This window comes from Vigna umbellata, chromosome 4, assembly GCF_029865625.1.
Source record: "Vigna umbellata cultivar VRB3 chromosome 4, Vumbellata_1.0, whole genome shotgun sequence".
NCBI classification, from domain to species: domain Eukaryota; kingdom Viridiplantae; phylum Streptophyta; class Magnoliopsida; order Fabales; family Fabaceae; genus Vigna; species Vigna umbellata.
In genome coordinates, this window is record NC_142168.1 from 35,234,875 (window position 1) to 35,256,256 (window position 21,382).

The following is a 21,382-nucleotide window of genomic DNA, read 5'->3' on the forward strand; positions in this document are numbered from 1 at the left end:
CCGGATGAGAAAAAATTGATAAAAATTTCATCAAACAATTATTATATAATGCAATTATGATCTTTGCTACTCTAGTCAACGATTAAATAATTCCCCACTAATCTTTATCATGTGTTTTTTTTTATCAGGCAATTGTTCATTTAAAATTAAATTATAAACATAACCTTACGTTGCCATAGAATGAATGGATAAAACACTGCCAACTACTCCTTATTATCCTCGTGGTTTTAAAAAACCAAATTATAAATTTAGTTTCATCAAACAATTATTATTGCTAATGCAATTATGATCTTTGCTGCTCTAATCAACGACTAAATAATTCCCCAGTAATCTTTATCATGTGCTTTTTGGTCGGGTAATTTGTTCATTTAAAATTAAATTGTAAACAAAACCTTATTAATTTGAAATGGTGTACGTTGCCATAGAATAAATGGATAAAATACTGGCAACTACTGCTTATTATCCTCGTGGTTTTAAAAAGCCAAATCAAAAATTGAGTTCATATGTTACTTTTCATTTGTTTTATTTCTTATATAAAAAAAATACATTTTATTCATCAGTTTATCTCTTAGCGTAGGGTTTTTGTTGACCACATAAGAATTAAATCAAAATGATTTGTCAAAGACAAAAATGTTAGAATTTTCTTATGCAGCCATTAAAATGAAAAACAAACAAAAGAAAAGTCATAATAAAATATATGACATTAATTAGAAGTCATACGTAGTTTAATTTATAATACATAACTAAGATATATACTTTACTCTATAAAATTATTTTGTAAGATTGAATTAGGATTAAATCCGTGAACTTATGACATCATGTACTGACGCTTTTGTCACATGACAACTTTTGGAACATTTTCCACACAAAAAAAGACAAGCAGATATTTGTTTTTCGATGACCACGTTAGGTTTTGAATACATATGTGGTGAGTTCGGCCTTAGCCACAATGCAAAATTGAAAATAAAATTTCTAAGCTAAGGCCTATAAATAGAAGTGCAACCTTAGAAAAATATACACATTCATATATCAAACTCATTAATTATATCTTCGTTTTAGCAAACATGTGGTCTGAGATAACGGATCCCATCAGAAACCTTTGTGCAAATGTTCTTCACGAGTTCATCCACAAAGACTTCCATGAAGCTGTGGCAAAAATGACCATAATAGATGCTTTTCTCTTCATTGTATATAATTCCCTCTACGTCATATTATCATAACATGAATTACATTAGTGATAGTATTATGACATCATTTTCAAAGCATTAATTATCAGAGCTTTAATTAAGTTGTGATCATCACGAAATGAGTCTGTTTTATGCAGATTGTTCATTCCATTGACAAGCTGGGGATATGGCCTCGTCTGCCTGTTTTCTTAGGGCTATTGTATCTGGCTATCAGACGTCACCTTCACCAAGAGTACAACCTCTTCAACGTTGGAACAACACCAACTGGGATTAGGTTCAACCATTCAGATTTTCCATACAGAACAGCTGATGGAAAATATAACGATCCTTTCAATGAAGTTGCTGGCAGCCAAGGCACCTTTTTTGGCAGAAACATGCTCCCTGTTGATCAGAAGGAAAAGGTCAACAATCATATATATATATATATATATATAGCTAGTTATAATTTCATAAAAGATCAGTGTTTTTACTGCTATAGTTTGTTGACTTGTTCTATATGATTTTGTTGCTTTGATGATGGTGAATTTTGAAGGCATAGTTTTGTGTGTGTGCAGCTATTGAAGCCTGATCCAATGGTGGTAGCAACAAAGCTACTATCCAGAAGGACATACAAAGACACAGGGAAGCAATTCAACTTGATTGCAGCTTCTTGGATTCAGTTCATGATTCACGATTGGATCGATCATCTTGAGGATACCAAACAGGTCAATCAATTTCTAAAACCATGATGATGTCTTTTATTGTGATAATAAGAAGGTATTTAATTTAATTTGTTCATGGAATTTTGATACATATCTATATATATATATATATATGTATGCAGATTGAACTGACTGCACCAAAAGAAGTTGCAGGCCAATGCCCTCTAAAATCTTTCAAATTCTTCAAAACTAAGGAAATTCCCACTGGATTCTATGAGATCAAAACCGGATCATCCAACATTCGAACACCATGGTGGTAAGATTTCTACTGCAGAAGTTAAAGGTTAATGTGGATAGGTTTATCATTCGTACTTCTTAACTGAGTGTAATTATGACTAACATAATTTCAGAAAAATTAGTGTTTAAATGAGGAGCACATCGATATGTACTGAGCAACGATACTGACAGAAAATTATAATTTGAAAAGAGAAAGAAAAGATAACTTAGATGAAAAAAAGTAGAATTTAAATTTAAAAACTGCAACTTGTGTAATGGTTTGGTTTTTCAGGTGCACACGTACATGCATGTAGAATACACGATAACGTTAATAAAATGGCGGCGAAAGAATTGTGATTTGGTTGGAATTAGGTTGACCTACGTACATAATTTTTGGCAATGGGACATTATTTTATTATTTTTGACTGAAGTGTTGCCAAGATCGGAGTGATTCTTAACGAGAATCAAGAATCTTCGTAAAAATACTTTGAACTAAACCATGCAAACTTAACACGATATATTTATTTTTGTAAAAAAAATTAATAATTTTATTTCGATAATTTTTCTAAAAATTGCACTAGAATAGAATAAAATAGAACGGTGTTTTAATTAGAAAGGAAAGAAAAAAAAAAACCTTATTTTAAAAAACTACCAAATGTGTTCTTATCGGGATCCTGAGCATAAACCTTTATATACAACTAGTAGAATCTGAGTGGATTGAAAGAACTTAACGTGCATTTCTAAGGGACGGAATTCTGAAGATATTTTAAAATCTCCAAGTACAAGTCAGTAAAAAAAAATTGATGTTTTAAATTAGAGAATAAGTATAAGAGTGAGTATGCATATTTCTTGAGAAATATCATATATATTTGTAAGATTCTTTTAATTTTAGAGCATAGGTCATAAAACTGGTAATGCTATAATAAATAATATCAATAAAATAAATATTTTATTTAGCTGATGAGAATAATAATAATAATATGATATTTATTGTAAATTATAATAATAGTATTCAAATTGGTAGATATTACCGTGAATATTAACTCCAATAAATATATATTTTGAACTGTTTCAAAATGATAAGGTATAATAGACTTTGTTAACCTGCCTTTAGCACATTGGAATAATGTAAAAGTAAAAGTAGCTGATATGAAAGTTATTGGTATAGTCTCTGAGAAGATGTTTAAGTTGCATGGATTTGGTTGATGAAATAGGGATGGAAGTGCTGTGTATGGAAGCAATGGAGAAGTTTTACAGAAAGTGAGGACTTTCAAAGATGGAAAGCTAAATATATCAAAGGATGGAAACCTTCTGCATAACGAAAATGGAACAGCAGTTGCAGGTGACATCCGCAACAGTTGGGCTGGTGTTTCAACTCTGCAGTCCCTTTTCATTCAGGAACACAATGCAGTTTGTGATTCTCTTAAGGTATAATAATCACAAATTTCATCATGGAAAAAACTGTAACCAATTAAACTTTAAAAACAATCTCATTAATGAAAAGAAAATACTAATTGCATAACCTGTTTTTCATTGTACTGTTTCAGAAATATTACCCTGATTTGAATGATGAAGAACTCTATCGCCATGCAAGATTGGTGACTTCAGCTGTGATTGCAAAGGTTCACACCATTGATTGGACTGTGGAGCTTCTTAAAACAGATACTCTACTTGCAGGAATGCGTTCCAACTGGTAAGCCTCTCCACACCACAAAATTTTCTGACACAGTTTACATTAAAAAATTTATCTACTGAAATATTTTTCAAGCTGCTTTTTTTAATTTATATTCAAAATGTAAAATGAAGTGTTATTTATTTCTATTTATTTTTTGAAATTATTGTTTATTTTTCAGGTATGGACTATTGGGGAAGAAGTTTAAGGATACATTTGGACATGTTGGTGGGTCCATCTTGGGAGGATTTGTTGGTATGAAGAAGCCAGAAAATCATGGTGTCGCATACTCTTTAACAGAAGAATTTACGAGTGTCTACAGAATGCACTCACTCCTACCTGATAACCTGCATCTGAGAGACCTATCTGCAACTCCTGGGCCAAACAAATCTCTACCAGTAGTCAAAGAGTATGATAATAAAATCTTACCTAAACCTTTGTTTTCCCAAAGACATTACTACATCTGTTTCTGTTTATAATTTATAAGAATTCATAAACTAATTCACACCACTTAAATTGATATTGAATTCTTCAATAACTTATATTGTTTTTAAGAATTGTTCTTATTTTTTAGATTAATACATTTCTCTTTCCAGTTAGGGTGTGTTTAATAGCTATAAAGTTAGATTATCTCAATAATTTGAAGCATTTTATCATTATCTTTTGACCAAAATTTTTCTTTCCATTTGATATTGTAGAATCCCTATGAAAAAACTGATTGGACTACCTGGAGAGAAGACTCTAACAGAAATAGGAGTTGCAAGACAACTTGTGTCAATGGGTCACCAAGCTTGTGGAGCATTAGAGCTTTGGAATTATCCAGAGTGGCTAAGGGACCTCGTACCACAGAACATGGATGGCACAGAAAGGTCTGAACATGTGGACCTAGCTGCTCTCGAAAGTAAGATATATACATACATCTATATGTAAAAGTTTATGTATAGTTTTAATCTTAAGATATATATTATATCTAGTTATTAACCCTAAAATTCTGATGCAGTTTACAGGGATAGGGAAAGGAATGTGGCTAGATACAACCAGTTTAGGAGGTCATTACTGTTAATACCTATCTCAAAGTGGGAAGATCTAACTGATGATAAAGAAGCAATTAAAGTATTGGAAGAGGTATATGGAGATGATGTTGAAGAACTTGATCTACTTGTAGGTCTCATGGCAGAGAAGAAAATAAAGGGTTTTGCAATCAGTGAGACAGCTTTTGTAATATTCATCGTCATGGCAACCAGGTAAAAGGAATAACATTAAAATACCAATATTCTAAAGGATTCATTGTGTGTTTTTAAGTGTAATTTTTGGATTTTCTGTTTTATGAATTGATTTTGAAACATTTATTATGGATTTGCAGGAGGCTGGAAGCTGATAGGTTCTTCACAAGCAACTATAATGAAGAAACATACACTAAAAAGGGACTAGAATGGGTGAACACAACTGAGAGTTTGAAAGATGTGATTGATCGCCACTACCCTGAAATGACACACAAGTGGTTGAACTCTTCTAGTGCTTTCTCAGTTTGGGATTCACTTCCAAACTCACCCAATCATGTTCCTCTTTACCTTCGTGTTCCTCATTAATGTATTTTCGATATTTATGTGTTTTATTTGGATCTATCTTTTGTTAAGTTTGAATTGATATGTTTATTTGTATCTTGTCAAAATCTAAATTTCGCCCTATGTGTGTCTGAGTTCAATGTATGAGTTTATGAATGAAAACTCTACCCATCTAAGGAAAAAATAAAATTGTACGTAGTTATGTATCTTTAAAGTATGTTTATTTCACTTGTTAAATTCTACCCATCCAAATGCTTATTGAAATTTTCTTAAAATAATAACTTATATGACAAATAAATGCGTTGTTTTGAAATTTCAATAATTAATTTTTTATGGTTGATTGTCTAGGGGCTAATCGCTTCTAGGATACAAGACTTCAACAAGATTATTTGATTTTCAAGGTCTATCTTGAACTTATTTATTCCTTAAATCTTAAAACTTCTATAAACATTATCATCAGCAAACTTTTTATTGAATCATCTTCTTCTTTTTCCAACAGTTAGATGATAGGTCATATTGGGTTGTAACAGAGTTGTTACACGATGTGAATGGATCACCTTAGGATGAGGCTAAGTTGTTAGACGATAAATCGTCTAAGTGTTACATATTGTTTTAGAATTTACTCGTGGCATCTCAAAATAGGGTATTAAAGAAGGTGTAGAGAGCTCAGCCTTGGAGAAGCTTGACTGAAGGAGTTCAGAGAACTTGGTTGAAAGAGTTCGGTCTTAGAGACCTCAGTTGAAACAGGTCAACCCTAAAAGGTCGGATGAAATACCTCGTCCTTTGAGGAGCTTGGCCTTGGAGAGTTTGGCTGAAGGAGCTCAGATAGCTTGGTTGAAAGAGTTGGCTTTGGAAAGCTCGGTTGGCAAAGCTCGGCCTAGAGGAGCTCAACCTAGGGGAGCTCCACCTGAAGGAGCTCAACCTAGAGGAGCCTGGCCTAGAGAGCTCAGTGGGATATTGGCCTAGAGGGACCTTAGTTTAGAGGGACCTCAGCGTGATGGACCTCGGCTTAGAGGATCTCAACATAGCGGGAGCTTGGCCTGAGGGAACTCAACCTAGAGGACCTCGGCCAAAGGAAGAGCTCGACCTTGAGGGAGAGCTCAACTTGGAGCGAACGCTCGGCCTTGAGGAAAAGTTGGTCCAAGAGGGAGAGCTCGACCTTGATAATGAGCTGAACTTTGATAAGAGATTGACTTGGAAACCTTTGTTCGGAGAACTTGGCCTGACGAGCTCGACTTAGAGAACTCAACTTGGAGAACTCAGTCTTGAGAGTTCAACCTAATTAAACATGCCTTAAAAGAGTTCGTTCAAGAATACTCAGTCTAGAAAAACTGACAAAAAAAACTCAGTTGAACAAACATACAATGCAATTATTTTAATAATAATTATTATAACAATACAACTTAATTTTTATAATATCTAATTACATACTAATTTCACTACTATATTATTGTTATATACAAAAATAAAAACCATTATTAACAAATAAAAAAACATGCATGTGAGTGGGTTCACACAAAGAAAAAAAAAAAGAGAAAGAGATAGAAGCTTATTTCGGGAACAATCTTCCTTTCTTTCTTTTGTTTTCTTTCCGCGGTTGTGAATCCAATGCGTGACACAATTATCAAAGTTGTCATGGGCATAACATAAGGCACCAACACTCAAAATCAGAAACCATACATAACTTTTCATCATTACACTCCAAATCCTCTCCTACTTTTTATCTTCTTCTTCTACGCACACGAGAACACAGATCACACCACAACTCAATGATCCCCTTCATTTTCACTCAGGAATGAACCTAATTGATTAAGTGTATCAGTTTTTACCTTGTATATTTATGTGTTCTAACTTGTTTCAATTATGAAGTACATTCTATTTTTTTGACCAAAAGTGAAACAAGAACACAAGAAAATATCAAAGAGACATTCTTGGAGCATCAACCAAACATTTTGAAGTATCTCAAAGATTTACAAAGTTCTAAGAAAAGAAGAACAATCAACCGAACATTTTAAAGTATCTCAAAGATTTACAAGGTTCTAAGAAAAGAAGAACAATCAAGAAGAAGAACAATCAAGAGGACTGCAGTGATTTTCATATGTGAGATCTGCACATAGTGGTTTCTTGTATAAATTTCATAGTTGTCTTAGTTAGGGAAGCAAGTTTGAGAAAGAGTGTCGATTGAGCCTCTCTTATTTGTAATTCTTTGTGTTGGAATGTGTAAAAATACAATAGAGTTTTCTTATATTCTTGACCTTTGCAATACAGTGAAATTCTTTCAATTCAGGTTGTTGGAAGAGGATTGAATGTGGATTTAGATTAAGAATCCAACTATTATTAAATTGTAATGTAATCTTATTTAAGTTTTTGCATTTTCTTTTGTTGGTTAAAATATTCTTACATATCCTAAGAAGTTTAAAAAAAATGATCCAATTCATCCCTTCTTATATTAAGAAATAGGAATTCTAATTCTAACAACATGAATGTTAATAAAGTCTCTAATAAATCATAAACATAGTTCATGCAACGGGGAAGACATACGATTTTTTGTTGTTGTCAAAAGTGAAACAATATTATTAAAATTTTTTAATTAATTCATGAAAGTATGCTAAATTTATATTCGTGAAAATCAGTCAATGTCCATAATAATCGAAACTATAGAATATCTGAGATTTAATTTAGAACACAAGGAACATTATTAAATTCATACCATATGCATCTACTCATTCACTAACCACAACTCTCTCTCTCTCTCTCTCTCTCTCTCTCTCTCTCTCTATATATATATATATATATATATATATATATATATATATATATATATATATATATATATATATATATATAGATATATATATATATATATATATTAGTGATTGGACAGATTTGCAAAGTTGTGTTGACCTGGAACAGCCTGTGAAGAAGTTGAGCTGACCGGTTAACTCACCACCCAGAGAACCTGGAAACACATTTGCAAAGCTGGAACAGATTTCACATTATGTTGACTTATAACTAGCAGTTAACGTAACTAGCTATGGACTATTCCAATTAATAGGTTTCTTCCTAGGATAGAGTATAAAAGACCAAAATCAGAAAACTTACAAGAGTTTTTTTACAATTCAGTTTACACATTTATAACTCTCTAAAGACCAAAATCTACCTTGACTACAAAGTGAGTTGGGTGGCTTAATTCTTTAAATTTTTCTTGTTTTGCTAGATGTTGATGCTCCAAAGAAATAATTTTTTTTAAAAAGTATATTGAGTATTTTGTAGTATAACAAATTTTAAATTAGTTCAACTTGAATGAAATTACGGACAAGAAGTGTGAAAAAAATTTGGTGAAAAAAAAAATAGTGTGGATTTAAAAGTTAACAACCTACTAAAACAATTTTGAGTAAATAATTAACTTTAAAGATAATAAAAACTTGTTGAAGTTAGATTTCATCACTTTGTACCTATTTTGGGAGTTCTATGTAGCTTTAGGTTTATTCTTGGTACGTAGAACTTAAGATCATCAAACTTTGGTATGATTTTTCAGTGATTGCTTGAATGAATCACTCGCATTAAGATCAAGGCTACATAACCAACTACAACCTTAGATTTATTGTTAACATTTAAAAGAAGGAGGAGAATTAATTGGAACTTAAAAACCAGTTTTTACTCAATCCCAAGCTAGTAAAATAGGATGAGTGATCAATTTATCCAACAATTGATATAAACTAATTCACAAACTTGTAATAAAAACATACTTTGATAAATAAAACAATACCAATACAAGAGAGTTTTAAAGAGTTACATATTTGCTTCAACACTTAAAGAGATTTAGCTCCTCATGATAGATAAAAGAAATACAATACATTGAAGAACCATCATCTTTTGTAATCTCTAATAATTAACGTTTACTAGGTACAGAGGTAAGTGTCTAAGAATTTCTCTCAAATATTTCAAAAGAACTTTTTCAAATATTCTCCCCAAAACAAGGAAGCAACTATGTTTTTATAAACAATCATGGGTAGGGCTCAATAGTGCACTTATGGTTGCAACTGTAGAGTTTTCCTTCCTATGTGAGTTCTCCATTCTCTACTGATCGATTTTTCTTATAGAGCAAGCGTTTTTAGATTTTCCTGAGTTGAGGCAAGGGTAGTACGCTATATAGAGTCGTGGTAGTTTTATTTGACATATATGGTTGGTGGTTGGTGGTTGTTAGTATGTTATGTTGATTTAGTTGTAATTGAAATATCTATTTTGGTGTTAATTGTAATTTTGATGAGTGTAATTAGTTATTTGATGTTTGATGGCTTTGATGATTTTGTTTTAAACTTGATTAGTCTTATGAATGTTGGTGTTGAGAAGTTTAATGGTATACAATTGAGGTATTGTTGAGAAGTGGAAATTAGGATGAATTATAGATAGTTTTTGGTGAAAAATGATGTTTTGATAAGTGAGATTTTGAAGTAAGAGTTAAATGGGTCAAACTAAACTTTTGAGTTTGGTCTAAGATCATTTAAGACTTATTTGAGCTTTGAGTTAGGGGAGAGCTTTGAGTTAGGGGAAATTTAATATGGAATTGGTTGATAGTTAATAGGATGTTTTTTGAATGGTTTTTGGTTCATTTTAGTGGTTATGACTTGTGAGATTTCTGTTATTAGATCATTTCTAACGGTTCTGAAATAAAGGGTTTGAGTTTATTATTGGATCATTTTTAACTAATTTAGTTTAGTAGGATAGTTATATATTCTAGTTATTATTTTGAAATACTTTTTGTAAATAATCTTTTTAATTTCTTTAATGTTGTATATAAAATTAAACTTTTTATATTAATTTTGTGGTAGTTACCGATTAATGATTATACTACTTTATGGAATGTTATAAAAAATTATTTAATAATTTACAATAAAAAAATAATTCTAATAAACTTTTATATAACTTGTGACTTAGAAAGTGGTGTTAAATATTTAATATCTTAATCGAAATTGAACCGGAGAAGGTGTAAAATTTCAACTTTTTACCTTTTTTTTATGTGAAATTTAATTTGTTTTTGTTTTAAATAATCAATTTACTCTTATAAATTGTTATAGTTTCTATTTTTCTAAATTATCGATCCTAATTATAAAATAGAACAGAAAGGATTTTGGTTATTTCATCACATTCTATTCCCATGAATAGTTTATGTCCATTTTTTAACTAGATTAGTCACTGAATATATAATTAGAGTATGATGAAAAATAAGTTTATATGTAATGATATTTTTTTACTATAATATATCTGAATTTGACTGTATGACGGGGTCACCTATGTCTCAATTCGGCTGAATATACAAGCCAATTACTTCCTGCACCCGCAAATTTCAACAAGTACCCCTCAAACGTTAACCATCTTCAAATTTAAACTAATTTTTCTTTTTCTTTATTTTCCTTCCCCTGTGCTTTCCGTTTCAGTGTTCCGCTCTGGCTTCCCCTTTCTTGTGTTTCTGTTAAGCCTGCCGCTGCTTTTGGATCACCGGAGAAAAGCATTGCGCTGCTTTTGGATCACCGGAGAAAAGCATTGCGGCTGACCACCATTACCACCACCACTGAGGTAAGAACTTCATTTAACCGGATTAAGAATTCTGGAACTCATCCACCTCTATTCCGTATTGCACTTTTAAGCTTCCGAATTGCTCAATTTTCGTTATAATATAACCCTCCTTCTTCTTCTTCTTCTTCTTCTATGTTTTTACACTTTCTATGCTTGTATAATTGTCTTGTTCTTTTTTTTACTTGATGCTACTCTATAGGCATGATTGAAATTTTATTCTAAGAACATTTTCGAACATCCATTTCGTAGTTTTATGAATCAAATCTCTATTTAGAGATAGTTTGGACGAAGTAAAGATTAGGTGTACCTTTTTGTGGTACAGAGACATTGTTTTGTAATATAGTACTTTGGTTTGAATTAATATTTATACACTATTGTATTTTAATTCATTGAAGTGTTAGTTGATTTTTCTTTGAACAAGTTTTGGTATCTGAAATGATATATGATATTTTCCTAATTATTTATTATATTTATGATTCATTACCTCTTAAGTTTATATAAACTGAAATTTTTTGCTTAAAAAAATATACACATATAACACTGATTCATCAAATGATCGATATTATATGTAATCAAACTTTTTTGTAACAATGTAAAATGAGTTGAATAGATTTCATTATTATTTTTCATATGGTACATTACCGAGAGATCAAATAAAGAGAATGTGTTGAATAGATTTTATTTGTAACAATGTATTTTACATCGGTTGAACACGAAATTAATGTTTTACACTTTTTACATTGTTGGTATTTATATCATAATTTTAATTGATGGAATAATTCATAAACAATCAATATAAAATATAGTGACTAATGAGTAAATGAGTTTTTATACTTAACTTTCTCATTTATATATTATGTAAAACTTAAATATAAATTTTTCAAACAATTACAAATTTGAAAAAAAAATTACATTTAATTAATTTTTTAAATAGTAGCTAGTTGAATAATGGAAAAGACTTCTAAACACATAATTGATATTGTAGTTGAAGGTAAGAAATTAATCCTCATTTTATCAAACACTTCTAAATATGGGAGGTAATTTGTTGAGGTGTTAGAATTATCGTAAATGAACACGGAAATGGAATTGTAGGTTATCTAGTACAACTTTAATTTTTGAGATGGAATTATGAAAAATTTATTTGGACATGTATTTAAATAAATAAAAAAAACTCAAAACTATAAGTTTGTTTTTAGATCGAATATTACATTCATTTATTTTTTATATGTGGGAGAAGTGGATTAATTAGCTTAATTCTTGACAATAAATGTCTTAAGAATTGTTATTCGGATAATAGTTTATGTTAGTGTATAATTTTTGTTATTTAGTTCACTATTTATAAATAAAAAAATTATTAATATTATGCATGCATATTTATTTTTATTTATTTATTTATTGTGTAAAATGCAAAACAAATAACACTACAAATAATTGAATAAGAAAAATCTGAGTACCTGTGGAAGGGTGCGAAGAGTCAGAAAGAAAAAGAACGCACTCCTCTTTCTTCTTATCTTCTTCTTCGATTTGCAATCTGTGGGGTCTGCGTGAGTTTGAGAGATAGATCGGAGTTAGGTTAATTGGAATCGAAGAGCGTTTCAATGTCGGAAGGGTTCGCGATCGAACTGTACTTGGATCCGGCGTTGGAGAATCAGGTGCTCAAGGCATGGAACGTTCTTGCGCGCCGACAAATCACCACTCACCTCATCGAGATGGAGTCGCGCCCTCACATAACGCTCTTCTCCGCACCCTTTCTAGAACCTTCCAAGCTCGAATCGCTCCTCAGAACCTTCGCATCCAAGCACGATCCTCTCTCTCTCTCCTTCTCCTCCGTCGGCACCTTCCCCAACCACGCCGACAACCTGCTCTTCCTGGCGCCGACGCCCTCCCTCTCCCTCCTCCAATTCCAGTCCCACCTCTGCGACGCCATCAGAAAAGAAGGTATTGAGATCTCCGACGACTTCGCCTTCAATTCCTGGATACCTTACTGCTCGGTCGCACACCACGTCCCCAAAAACAGAATGCCCGAGGCTTTCTCCCTCTTGCGGGAACTCAAGCTGCCGGTTTCCGGTTACGCTACGGACATCGCGCTCGTGCAGTTCTCTCCGGTTCGCGAACTCTTCTCCTTTGTGCTCGGTAATAATGTAGACTCCTGACCTAAGGTTATGCATAAGTACACCGCAGTTGCTAGTTTTTTTTTTTTTCATTTGTTAATGTTAAGTTAGTAATATTGTATTAGATGATGATTAACTGCGTTTGATTGTTTTCGAAGTGAGAATGGTTTGGGAGGGTTTTGGTTCCTCCTGAAATTCTCTTGCTGTAATGATTTATGGTGTTAGGGAACACCAAATTCGATAGATGGAACTTTGTGAATTTATCTCTGTTGTTTGCTCCCTTGTTGATTTGGTTTTGGTGAGTTTTTATTTTTCTTTGTCTGAGGAATAGTTTAATGTTGATGGTGAATTTCAAATGGATTGGTAATGTGTCTGAGGTTGAATGCTGAATTGTTAGAAATGTTCTGGAACTAATGAACGAGGTTGGAAGACCTGGAGAAGTTGGTAGAGATTTTGGTAGGGCAGAGACGCTGTGAAACAGAGGGTTAGGTACCTGTGAAAGGTAGTATAACAGCTTATAGTGGAGAGTTTTGGATATGCTCTTCATAGAGGTTTTAAATTGTGGTCATGGTTGCAGTTTTGTTGTAACGTTGGATATTTGGGGAAATGGAGGGCAGATGCAGCTAGAGTTATGGTGTTGTCTAGTACTGAATCTGACAAATGGAACATTGTTTATTTTTATCTTAGTAGTAATTTGATGGATGGAACATGGTGTTTTTCTCTTGGTACTAACTGGTTGCTCCCTGGTATCCATGTACCAAGAAAGAATGTAGCTTTGGTTTGACCAGATTTTTCATTCTTCTGTGCCTGCTTAATGCCTTATGCGAGTGATCTGTTTGGTATAGTTTGATTATTAAGGTTGGGTAAAACTGAAGTTGGATGGAAGTAGTTGCTAGGCCTGAGTGATACCATTTTATAGTTTCTGATTCCTTTTGTCGTATATATATTCTGGTATATAAATTCGTAGCCCGATGTTACTTAAATTCATGATGAATTCACTATAATTCAATAGTTAACGTAATTTACTTGGACACCTTACAAACTTTTTTTTGAAGGAATTTTTGGCTTTTATGCTCAACCAACTTTTGTAAAGTAGAGGCATATTTACCTTAGTTCACTAAAAAATTTAGTCTTTAACAAGGATGAATATTTCTGTGCACTTAAATATACCATTTGGTTTTTTTTTCTTTATCTTTTGAGCAAATGAGAAACAAGCTTTGAGTAAAATCTTCATGGATTCCTATAGTAAAGTAGCGGATAAACTAAGTTCTAGTTTAGTAAAAATTTGTTTATGTGAGCCCTATTTAGTAGTTGTTTTCAAACAAGTATTCATTGAAGTCCGACCTTCATTAGTGCTTTGTTTGGATTAAAATGATAGTGGAAAGGATGAGAAACGAGGAGGGAGAAAGGAGGAACCAAGGTTTTTGGATTAAGGGACTGTGAATGAATGAGTAGAAATTTTATATTATCTGTGATTGAAAAAAAAAATATTTTTAGTTTGTATTTTAATTTTAATAATATTATATTAATTATTTATTTTATTATAATAAATAAAAATGTAAAATATTAAAAAAATAATAGTTTATTTTTTTAGTATTTTTATTTAATTTGTATATTATTATTTTAAATTATTTTTACTTTTAATTATTTTAATTATTTTTTATTATACTATTTGTATTTGGATATTGCAAAGCCAATTCCATTCCATCACTCAGGTTGCTTGATGACATCAGACGATACAAAGTACTTGAGAAACCAATAACATGAAAATTGTTTGATGGAATCAGATCAGAAATAAAGCAGAATTACAAATTGATTTTACAAGACTGAGTTAATTACAAATTCATTTCTTGGAGTCGTGTTAGAGTACTCAGAAATATTTCATCGACTAGAAAGAACGTTAAATGTTGTTCTAATTGGTGTATCTTGAGCTTAAATGTAAGACATCAAACAATGTATTAAAAAATGAATAGCAAATTCTGCAGTGGCCATCATACATCGAACCAAGTACTCTCTACTCCAACATCAATCTTTTACAGTAAACCATCAAATAAATATATACATAGCTCTCTACTCTTGTTAAAAGTATTCACAATCAAATGCCTAAAGAAACAGAACTCAAATTTTCATGCCTTAAACTCTTTCATAAGAACATATAAAAAAAATTTGAGTTACTTCTCCATTGAATTAAAATCAATTTATGAACTTATTTATAAAATGGTTTTAGCTCATGCAGAAGAAAAACACAATTCAATCCTTTTACTAAGATCATGTTCATTACAGAAATCATACTCAGGATTACTAGGATGACCAGTTTAAAACCTGAATTTATAAGACCTCTCCATTTGAGTGCCCTAACATGACATAAAATAATAAAACTTAATAGTCTTAAATAAGACTTGGATTATTAAAATAAAAATAAAATATTTTTCTATCTTAGAAGTATATATTTTTATCATGAACCAAATAAAACATTAATATGAATATAAGTTTGATAAGACCCTCTTCTATTAGAGTAAATATTGCCGAACCCACAAAAATCAAATTTAAACCTCAGAATGACTTAAAAAGAGAAAAAAAAACAAATTAAATAATGTCAATCAAACAAAGTTCTCATAAATTTAAAAAGAAAAATTAAAAGTGTAAACAGCTAAATTGGACCTCGAGAGTCTGCAGTGCTCCTCTATAGAGATGAAGCTTTTTCATTTTAGTTCCTAAACGAAAGAAAAATAAGAATAGATCTCTATAACTTAATTGTTATTATCATTTTAATCACCTCAGGTATGTTAAATTATCACTCAAAAGTCTCATGGTTTTTTTAATTTGGACGAAATTAAGTGACAAAATCGCACCATCACCAGCATTTGCTTGGATTAATTACTCATTTAATTTTTATAATTGAACAAATTCTATCTTAGTTTATATACTTGAAAATCACCATTTTTTATCTTTATTATTATGTTAATTTTAACGTCTTTTAATTCTTACGAGTTTAAACCGTAGAAGCTAAAAAACATTAAAAATATTGACTAAACATAAACCAAAACCGATGTTTGAGTATAGAAAGTAAAAAGAAAAAATTGTACACTAAATAAATAATTAAATTTTAAATGAGTGTTAGGAATCAAGTAAATAATAAGCTATGTTAAACCCATAAAATTAAACTAAGAACACGTTCAGACAAGTTTTAGCACAAGAGCTTCGATTAGATTAGAGAAAAATAATAAAATCAACTAAAATATTTAGAAAAAAATTATATGAAAAAATTTCTACAAGTAAAGCATCAGTTTATTCTAGTTTAATGGAGAAACTTGTTTCAGCCACATACAAACTAGTGTTAAAGAGAAGAGTTCAGGAATCTACATTGTTGCCGAGCACAAAGGAGAAGAGTTCGCTAACCGGAGAGAACTGCACGAGCGCGATGTCCGTAGCGTAACCGGAAACCGGCAGCTTAAGTTCCCGCAAGAGAGAGAAAGCCTCGGGCATTTTGTTTTTGGCGACGTGGTGTGCGACCGAGCAGTAAGGTATCCAGGAATCGAAGGCGAAGTCGTCGGAGATCTCAATACCTTCTTTTCTGATGGCGTCGCAGAGGTGGGACTGGAATTGGAGGAGGGAGAGGGAGGGCGTGGGCGCCAGGAAGAGGAGATTGTCGGCGTGGTTGGGGATGGTGCCGACGGAGGAGAAGGAGAGAGAAAGAGGATCGTGGTTGGATGCGAAGGTTCTGAGAAGCGATTCGAGCTTGGAAGGTTCTAGAAAGGGTGCGGAGAAGAGCGTTATGTGAGGGCGCGACTTCATCTCGATGAGGTGAGTGGTGATTTGCCGGCGCGCGAGAACGTTCCACGCCTTCAGCACCTGATTCTCCAACGCCGGATCCAAGTGCAATTCGATCGCAAACCCTTCCGACATTGAAACACTCTTCGATTCCACTTCACCAAATTCCAAACCAGATTTCACCACAGATTGCAAATCCAAGAAGAAGATCAAGAACAAGAAGAAGAGAGAAAGGACTTCTTTAAAACGTGCGTTTTGGGAGAAGAACGTTCCGATTACGTTTGTGTTAGGTTTAAACGCGTGAAACTGTGCCACCATTTATATCATGGCTGAATCCAAAAAAAAAAAAGTGGTTACTACGTTGAAGTTGTATGGTGTGGTAGCGTACGAAACAAGGAAGAAAAAAGACTTAATTTTGTCAATAATAAAATGTTGATTGATTTCGTCTTTTTTTTCTAAATATTTCTTAAATTTTGTACTCATAATAAAAAAGCATATAAAATATTTATTTCAATAATTAAAATAAAAAATTGGATATAAATGATACATTGTCGTACATAGAAATTAATTAGCCCAGTCTGTATATCCTCTGCTAACAGCTAGCTTCCACAATCAAAATCGCTGCAACTTCAACCAGATTTGAGAACTACACTACCGTCATTATTGTATACCAAAAAGAAAAGAACCTCTAAAACAAAATCTATGTTTTGTGTATGTAAAAGTTTGAACTAAACAGAATTAAGATGAAAAGCAGAAGGTTTTCTGAGCACAGCAAGAAGCAACTCACTCCACATATCAACAGGGCCAGGCATGCACCAGTGAGTGCAATCATTGTAACCCTTCATCCATTTGTTCCCCCAATGCTCTCCAGGATGACCATCTGCTCTCATAAGCATGGCTCTTGAAACATCCACCACCTCAAACCTACCACCATTTTTCCTTCCTCTCTCAAACTCCTCCATCTGAACATTCCTCACTTCCCATTCAAACTTCCCAAAATCCACCTCTCCCTCACTCATCGGACCTGTCCTATTGCAGTACCCTCCGGTGTTCCAATACCCATTCTCAAAGTGCGCCGCTGCAAAAGTCCTCATCACCGTCACCATCCTCCTCCTTCTGCACTCCTTGCACTCACTCATATACCTAAACGCTGTTCTCATTGCTTTTCTCAAAGGGAAGTCAGTGTTGTACCTTGTCACGTTCGGTTCGTCGCAGTACACACACCCTATTTCTTTTCCACCTTCGTGCAGACGCATCCCTCTGAAAAACCAGTGCCCAGATGAGATCACTGCGTAATCTAAGTACGGAAGCTCTTTGGCCCAGTCATTGTCTACCTTGTCCAGCTGCATGTTGAACACGCTCGTGCCCGTGCCGTTTACCGTTATTTCCTCGCCCACTACCAGGAACCTGCTCCACAACATCATCAGACTGAAGTTGTGCATTGGGAAATACCATTTCCGGAACCTGTCTTCTGAGTCCTTGTACACGTCCTTTGGAACTTCTTCCTGCAATGTTTTCAACAAACTTCTCACACCCTCTTGTACGATTTGTTATTTCAGATTTTTGCTTTTGATGATTCAAAAATTTGAACTTTTAGTTTTCTTAGAACTGTTAGTTTCTTTGTCAAGTTTGTAACAATGTTAATTAATTGGTAGCGTGAATGTATATAAAGTGAAGGTTGATGAAAAAAATGAGCTTGATTCGTTAGGGTTTCTTTCTTGATTATCAGTTTCATACCAAACGCGTCATGGGAAGAATATGCAATTTCAAGTTTTCAAAAATAATTTCATGTAAGTCTCATAAAATGACAATTAAAGTATAATGATACAAAATGACTTAAAAATCCTTTCAAATTCCTTTTTTTTCTATACCATCAATCACGGAGATCAATTAAAATACCATCAATCACGTAGATCAATTAAAATGAAAATACTCTAGCTTAAATTATTAGTCTTAGGAAGAGAGTTTAAGAGTTTGTTTTTCCCATATAGTATAACAATATTATAATATATTAGCATTTTGTAGAAAATAATATTGTTTTTCTAAGTTAATTTTTAAAATAGTAATTTTTTGAAAAGTTTAGTATTTATATTTTGTAGTAAGAGACACTAAAGCATATTTGATCTTCCCTGTAATTCAGTTTAGAAGAATCACATTCTCCTTTGCATGGAAGCAAAGAATTTGAGAACACCGAAAGCCTAAAATTGTGCTACTCAAGTGTGCAACGTGTAAAGGAACCATTAACTAAGTAATGGAATTCATATACCTTCAAATTCAATCACAGAATTTAGTTTTATTTACTTGGATATAAAAATAAATTATTAATACTATTTTTTAAAAACTTAATACTTTCTAAGAAAACCTTCCAAATAGTTGGGCAAAGTTATCAATAACAACAGCACAATGTCTTAAATTTGAGCAATAGCACAGAATTTTGTGTAATTACTATTAGAGACAAACCTGTGACAAGAGGCATAGAAGCGATTCGACGTGGTTTCTAGCGACAGAGTCACCAATGAAAGCCATTGTTTTGCCATGAACAATCTGAAAGAAGGTGTTGGGATCAAACCTTGGAAGCTCACATTCATCAGGTTTCCATCTCCAATTCAGAAAATCACTGTCCTTTCTGCCATGCCTGAAACAGTTTTTGCCATCAGGGATTGAAGGGCAGCTAGAATTGGTGTAATAGGTGGATGAACCTCCCAATGCTTGCACCCAGTGACCCTTAAAAAGGTCACACGGTTTCTGTTCTGCCACAAAACAAACAAAAAAAAAGAACACAAATTTATGTGATGGGACAAAACGAGACCCACAAAATCAAGTTATAACAGATAAAGGGTGGTGATCAAAATCCATGATCATGATCAAGGTTTTAAATTAGAGCAGTGATCCCAGTGTTTGATTTTTGAGAAAAATGAAAACTTTAAAGAGGTCACAGTTGTGGGTCATAAGAACTGTAAGAAAAGCTTGATGGTGGGACGAAATCATGGTTGTGGACCCTTTTTTAAAACCTGAACATGATTATGATGATGAGTGGGATAATGTTTGGGACATACCCGTTGGTGGTTGGGATGATGATGACGATGGTGAAGAAGATGATGATGGTGGTGAAGAAGAAGATGATGATGATGATGATGATGATGGTGAAGATGATGATGGTGAAGATGATGATGATGATGTCTGTGTTGTGATGATGGCCTGTTCTTGGTTTTGTGAGAAATTTTCAAAGAGGTGAATGCCTTGTTGGGGTATGAGGGTTGAAGGGTTGGGATAGTTGAGGAAGAACAGACAGAAAATTGAAGCCATTAAGAGAGAGAACAAGACAAAAGGCACTCCCTTCCCTAAGGTCAGACCCAAAAACCTCTCTCTTTTGCTATGATTATGATGGTGCTTGTCATGAAACATCGTACTGGATGTCTTCATGGTTTTCTCCAACATCCCTCTGACACTTTACAGAGAGAGAGAGAAAGGAGAGAAAATGGTGGGGTCTGGTTCAATGTGAGAGAAGAAAAGCATGAGACACCAAAATCATAATCATCATAATCAGAGAAAATTTTGGTGTTGTAAAGTTTGTGTAGTTGTGACTGTTACGATATAACAGAAAGAAAAAAGGTTGTAATGTAGCTGCAATGGTGAAACCTAAGTTACAAGAATGTTTTTTTATGTTACACCTGATCTGGAAAAACCAATATAGAAAATGGTTACAAAATTGTTTTTTTTTTCTCCTTTTTTCCTCCAAAAATTACTATTTTATAGTCTAACAGTATATTTCTTTTGTTTTCAATTCAATGCTGATTTAAAAAATAATTCAATTAAAACATTAATTAGGAAAAGAATTATATTAATTGTCATTAACTTCTGATTGTCATACATATATATATATATATCAAGACCGTTTTGAATCATTAATATTACTTTAAAAATATTTTTTCTAAGATTGATTCTAACCAAACAAAAGTATAAAAATAAAAATCCTTAAATTGACAACTTATATATTAATGTATTAAAATTCATTAATTACTCAATAAATTGTATTTATTTTTTCTTTAAACTGGGATATTATTATATGGGGTAACAGAATATTTTTAACAATTTATTAAGTAAATAAATTGAGAAGTGTTAATTAGTGTTATGATTTTTACATTTTTGAGCTGAGAAAGCAAATAAGTTTCCACATATGTTGTTACAGAAGATGATGATGATGATGAGTGATGAGAGTTGATGGTGGCCCATGATAAGGATGGTGCAGAAAAGTAAGGTATTAGAAAAGGTGTTTGTTAGAATTTGAACAAGAGTTTGTGGAAGAGCACAATGCTTGTGAAAGAGAAAGCATGGCATAGTACTTTTTTTATGTCAGAAGATAACATGAAGGTTGGAATGTGACAGATGTCAAGGTACAAATTAAGCAGTGCATGTGATCCTGTTGGAAGTGTGGACCATTCTCATTAACACAAACCCTAATTTTGCGCCACAATTGTTACACTCTTTTTGCTATGGTCATGGACAGTGTAATGTAAGGTCTAAGACCACTTCAGAGACTCCACTTTCTCGCATGCCATGTGACAGATATGGTGGATCAAAA

The 21,382-nt window shown here is 32.7% G+C and overlaps 4 protein-coding genes across 4 annotated transcripts; 2 read left to right on the forward strand and 2 right to left on the reverse strand.

Moving 5' to 3' along the window:
- The first annotated feature begins 1,034 nt into the window (after window positions 1-1,034).
- On the forward strand, window positions 1,035-5,569 carry LOC124840424 (alpha-dioxygenase PIOX). Its single transcript, XM_088111705.1, has 10 exons — window positions 1,035-1,187; window positions 1,325-1,588; window positions 1,742-1,891; window positions 2,011-2,144; window positions 3,319-3,532; window positions 3,652-3,797; window positions 3,958-4,185; window positions 4,475-4,677; window positions 4,777-5,020; window positions 5,140-5,569. The coding sequence occupies exons 1-10, from the start codon at window positions 1,065-1,067 to the stop codon at window positions 5,363-5,365; spliced, it is 1,932 nt and encodes a 643-aa protein (XP_087967831.1). The 5' UTR covers window positions 1,035-1,064; the 3' UTR covers window positions 5,366-5,569.
- A 6,789-nt stretch (window positions 5,570-12,358) lies between these two features.
- Window positions 12,359-13,292, forward strand: LOC124840427 (uncharacterized). The gene has a single exon (XM_047316484.2). The coding sequence runs from the start codon at window positions 12,517-12,519 to the stop codon at window positions 13,069-13,071; it is 555 nt and encodes a 184-aa protein (XP_047172440.1). The 5' UTR covers window positions 12,359-12,516; the 3' UTR covers window positions 13,072-13,292.
- Window positions 13,293-16,295: 3,003 nt separating this feature from the next.
- LOC124840426 (uncharacterized) lies at window positions 16,296-17,223 on the reverse strand. The gene has a single exon (XM_047316483.2). The coding sequence runs from the start codon at window positions 17,116-17,118 to the stop codon at window positions 16,381-16,383; it is 738 nt and encodes a 245-aa protein (XP_047172439.2). The 5' UTR covers window positions 17,119-17,223; the 3' UTR covers window positions 16,296-16,380.
- A 114-nt stretch (window positions 17,224-17,337) lies between these two features.
- TBL22 (TRICHOME BIREFRINGENCE-LIKE 22) lies at window positions 17,338-20,352 on the reverse strand. Its single transcript, XM_047316480.2, has 3 exons — window positions 19,857-20,352; window positions 19,261-19,550; window positions 17,338-18,305 (listed from the first exon to the last, which is right to left on the reverse strand). The coding sequence occupies exons 1-3, from the start codon at window positions 20,236-20,238 to the stop codon at window positions 17,529-17,531; spliced, it is 1,449 nt and encodes a 482-aa protein (XP_047172436.2). The 5' UTR covers window positions 20,239-20,352; the 3' UTR covers window positions 17,338-17,528.
- Between the last annotated feature and the right edge of the window lie 1,030 nt (window positions 20,353-21,382).

Coding starts and splice junctions, on each gene's coding strand:
- LOC124840424 (XM_088111705.1), top strand. CDS start 1,065: ATGTGGTCTGAGATAACGGATCCCATCAGAAACCTTTGTGCAAATGTT. Junction 3,533..3,651: donor CAGTTTGTGATTCTCTTAAG/GTATAATAATCA, acceptor GTACTGTTTCAG/AAATATTACCCTGATTTGAA. Junction 4,186..4,474: donor TCTCTACCAGTAGTCAAAGA/GTATGATAATAA, acceptor TTGATATTGTAG/AATCCCTATGAAAAAACTGA.
- TBL22 (XM_047316480.2), bottom strand. CDS start 20,238: ATGTTGGAGAAAACCATGAAGACATCCAGTACGATGTTTCATGACAAG. Junction 19,551..19,856: donor ATCATCCCAACCACCAACGG/GTATGTCCCAAA, acceptor GTTTTGTGGCAG/AACAGAAACCGTGTGACCTT. Junction 18,306..19,260: donor TTCTATGCCTCTTGTCACAG/GTTTGTCTCTAA, acceptor AAAACATTGCAG/GAAGAAGTTCCAAAGGACGT.
- LOC124840426 (XM_047316483.2), bottom strand. CDS start 17,118: ATGGTGGCACAGTTTCACGCGTTTAAACCTAACACAAACGTAATCGGA.
- LOC124840427 (XM_047316484.2), top strand. CDS start 12,517: ATGTCGGAAGGGTTCGCGATCGAACTGTACTTGGATCCGGCGTTGGAG.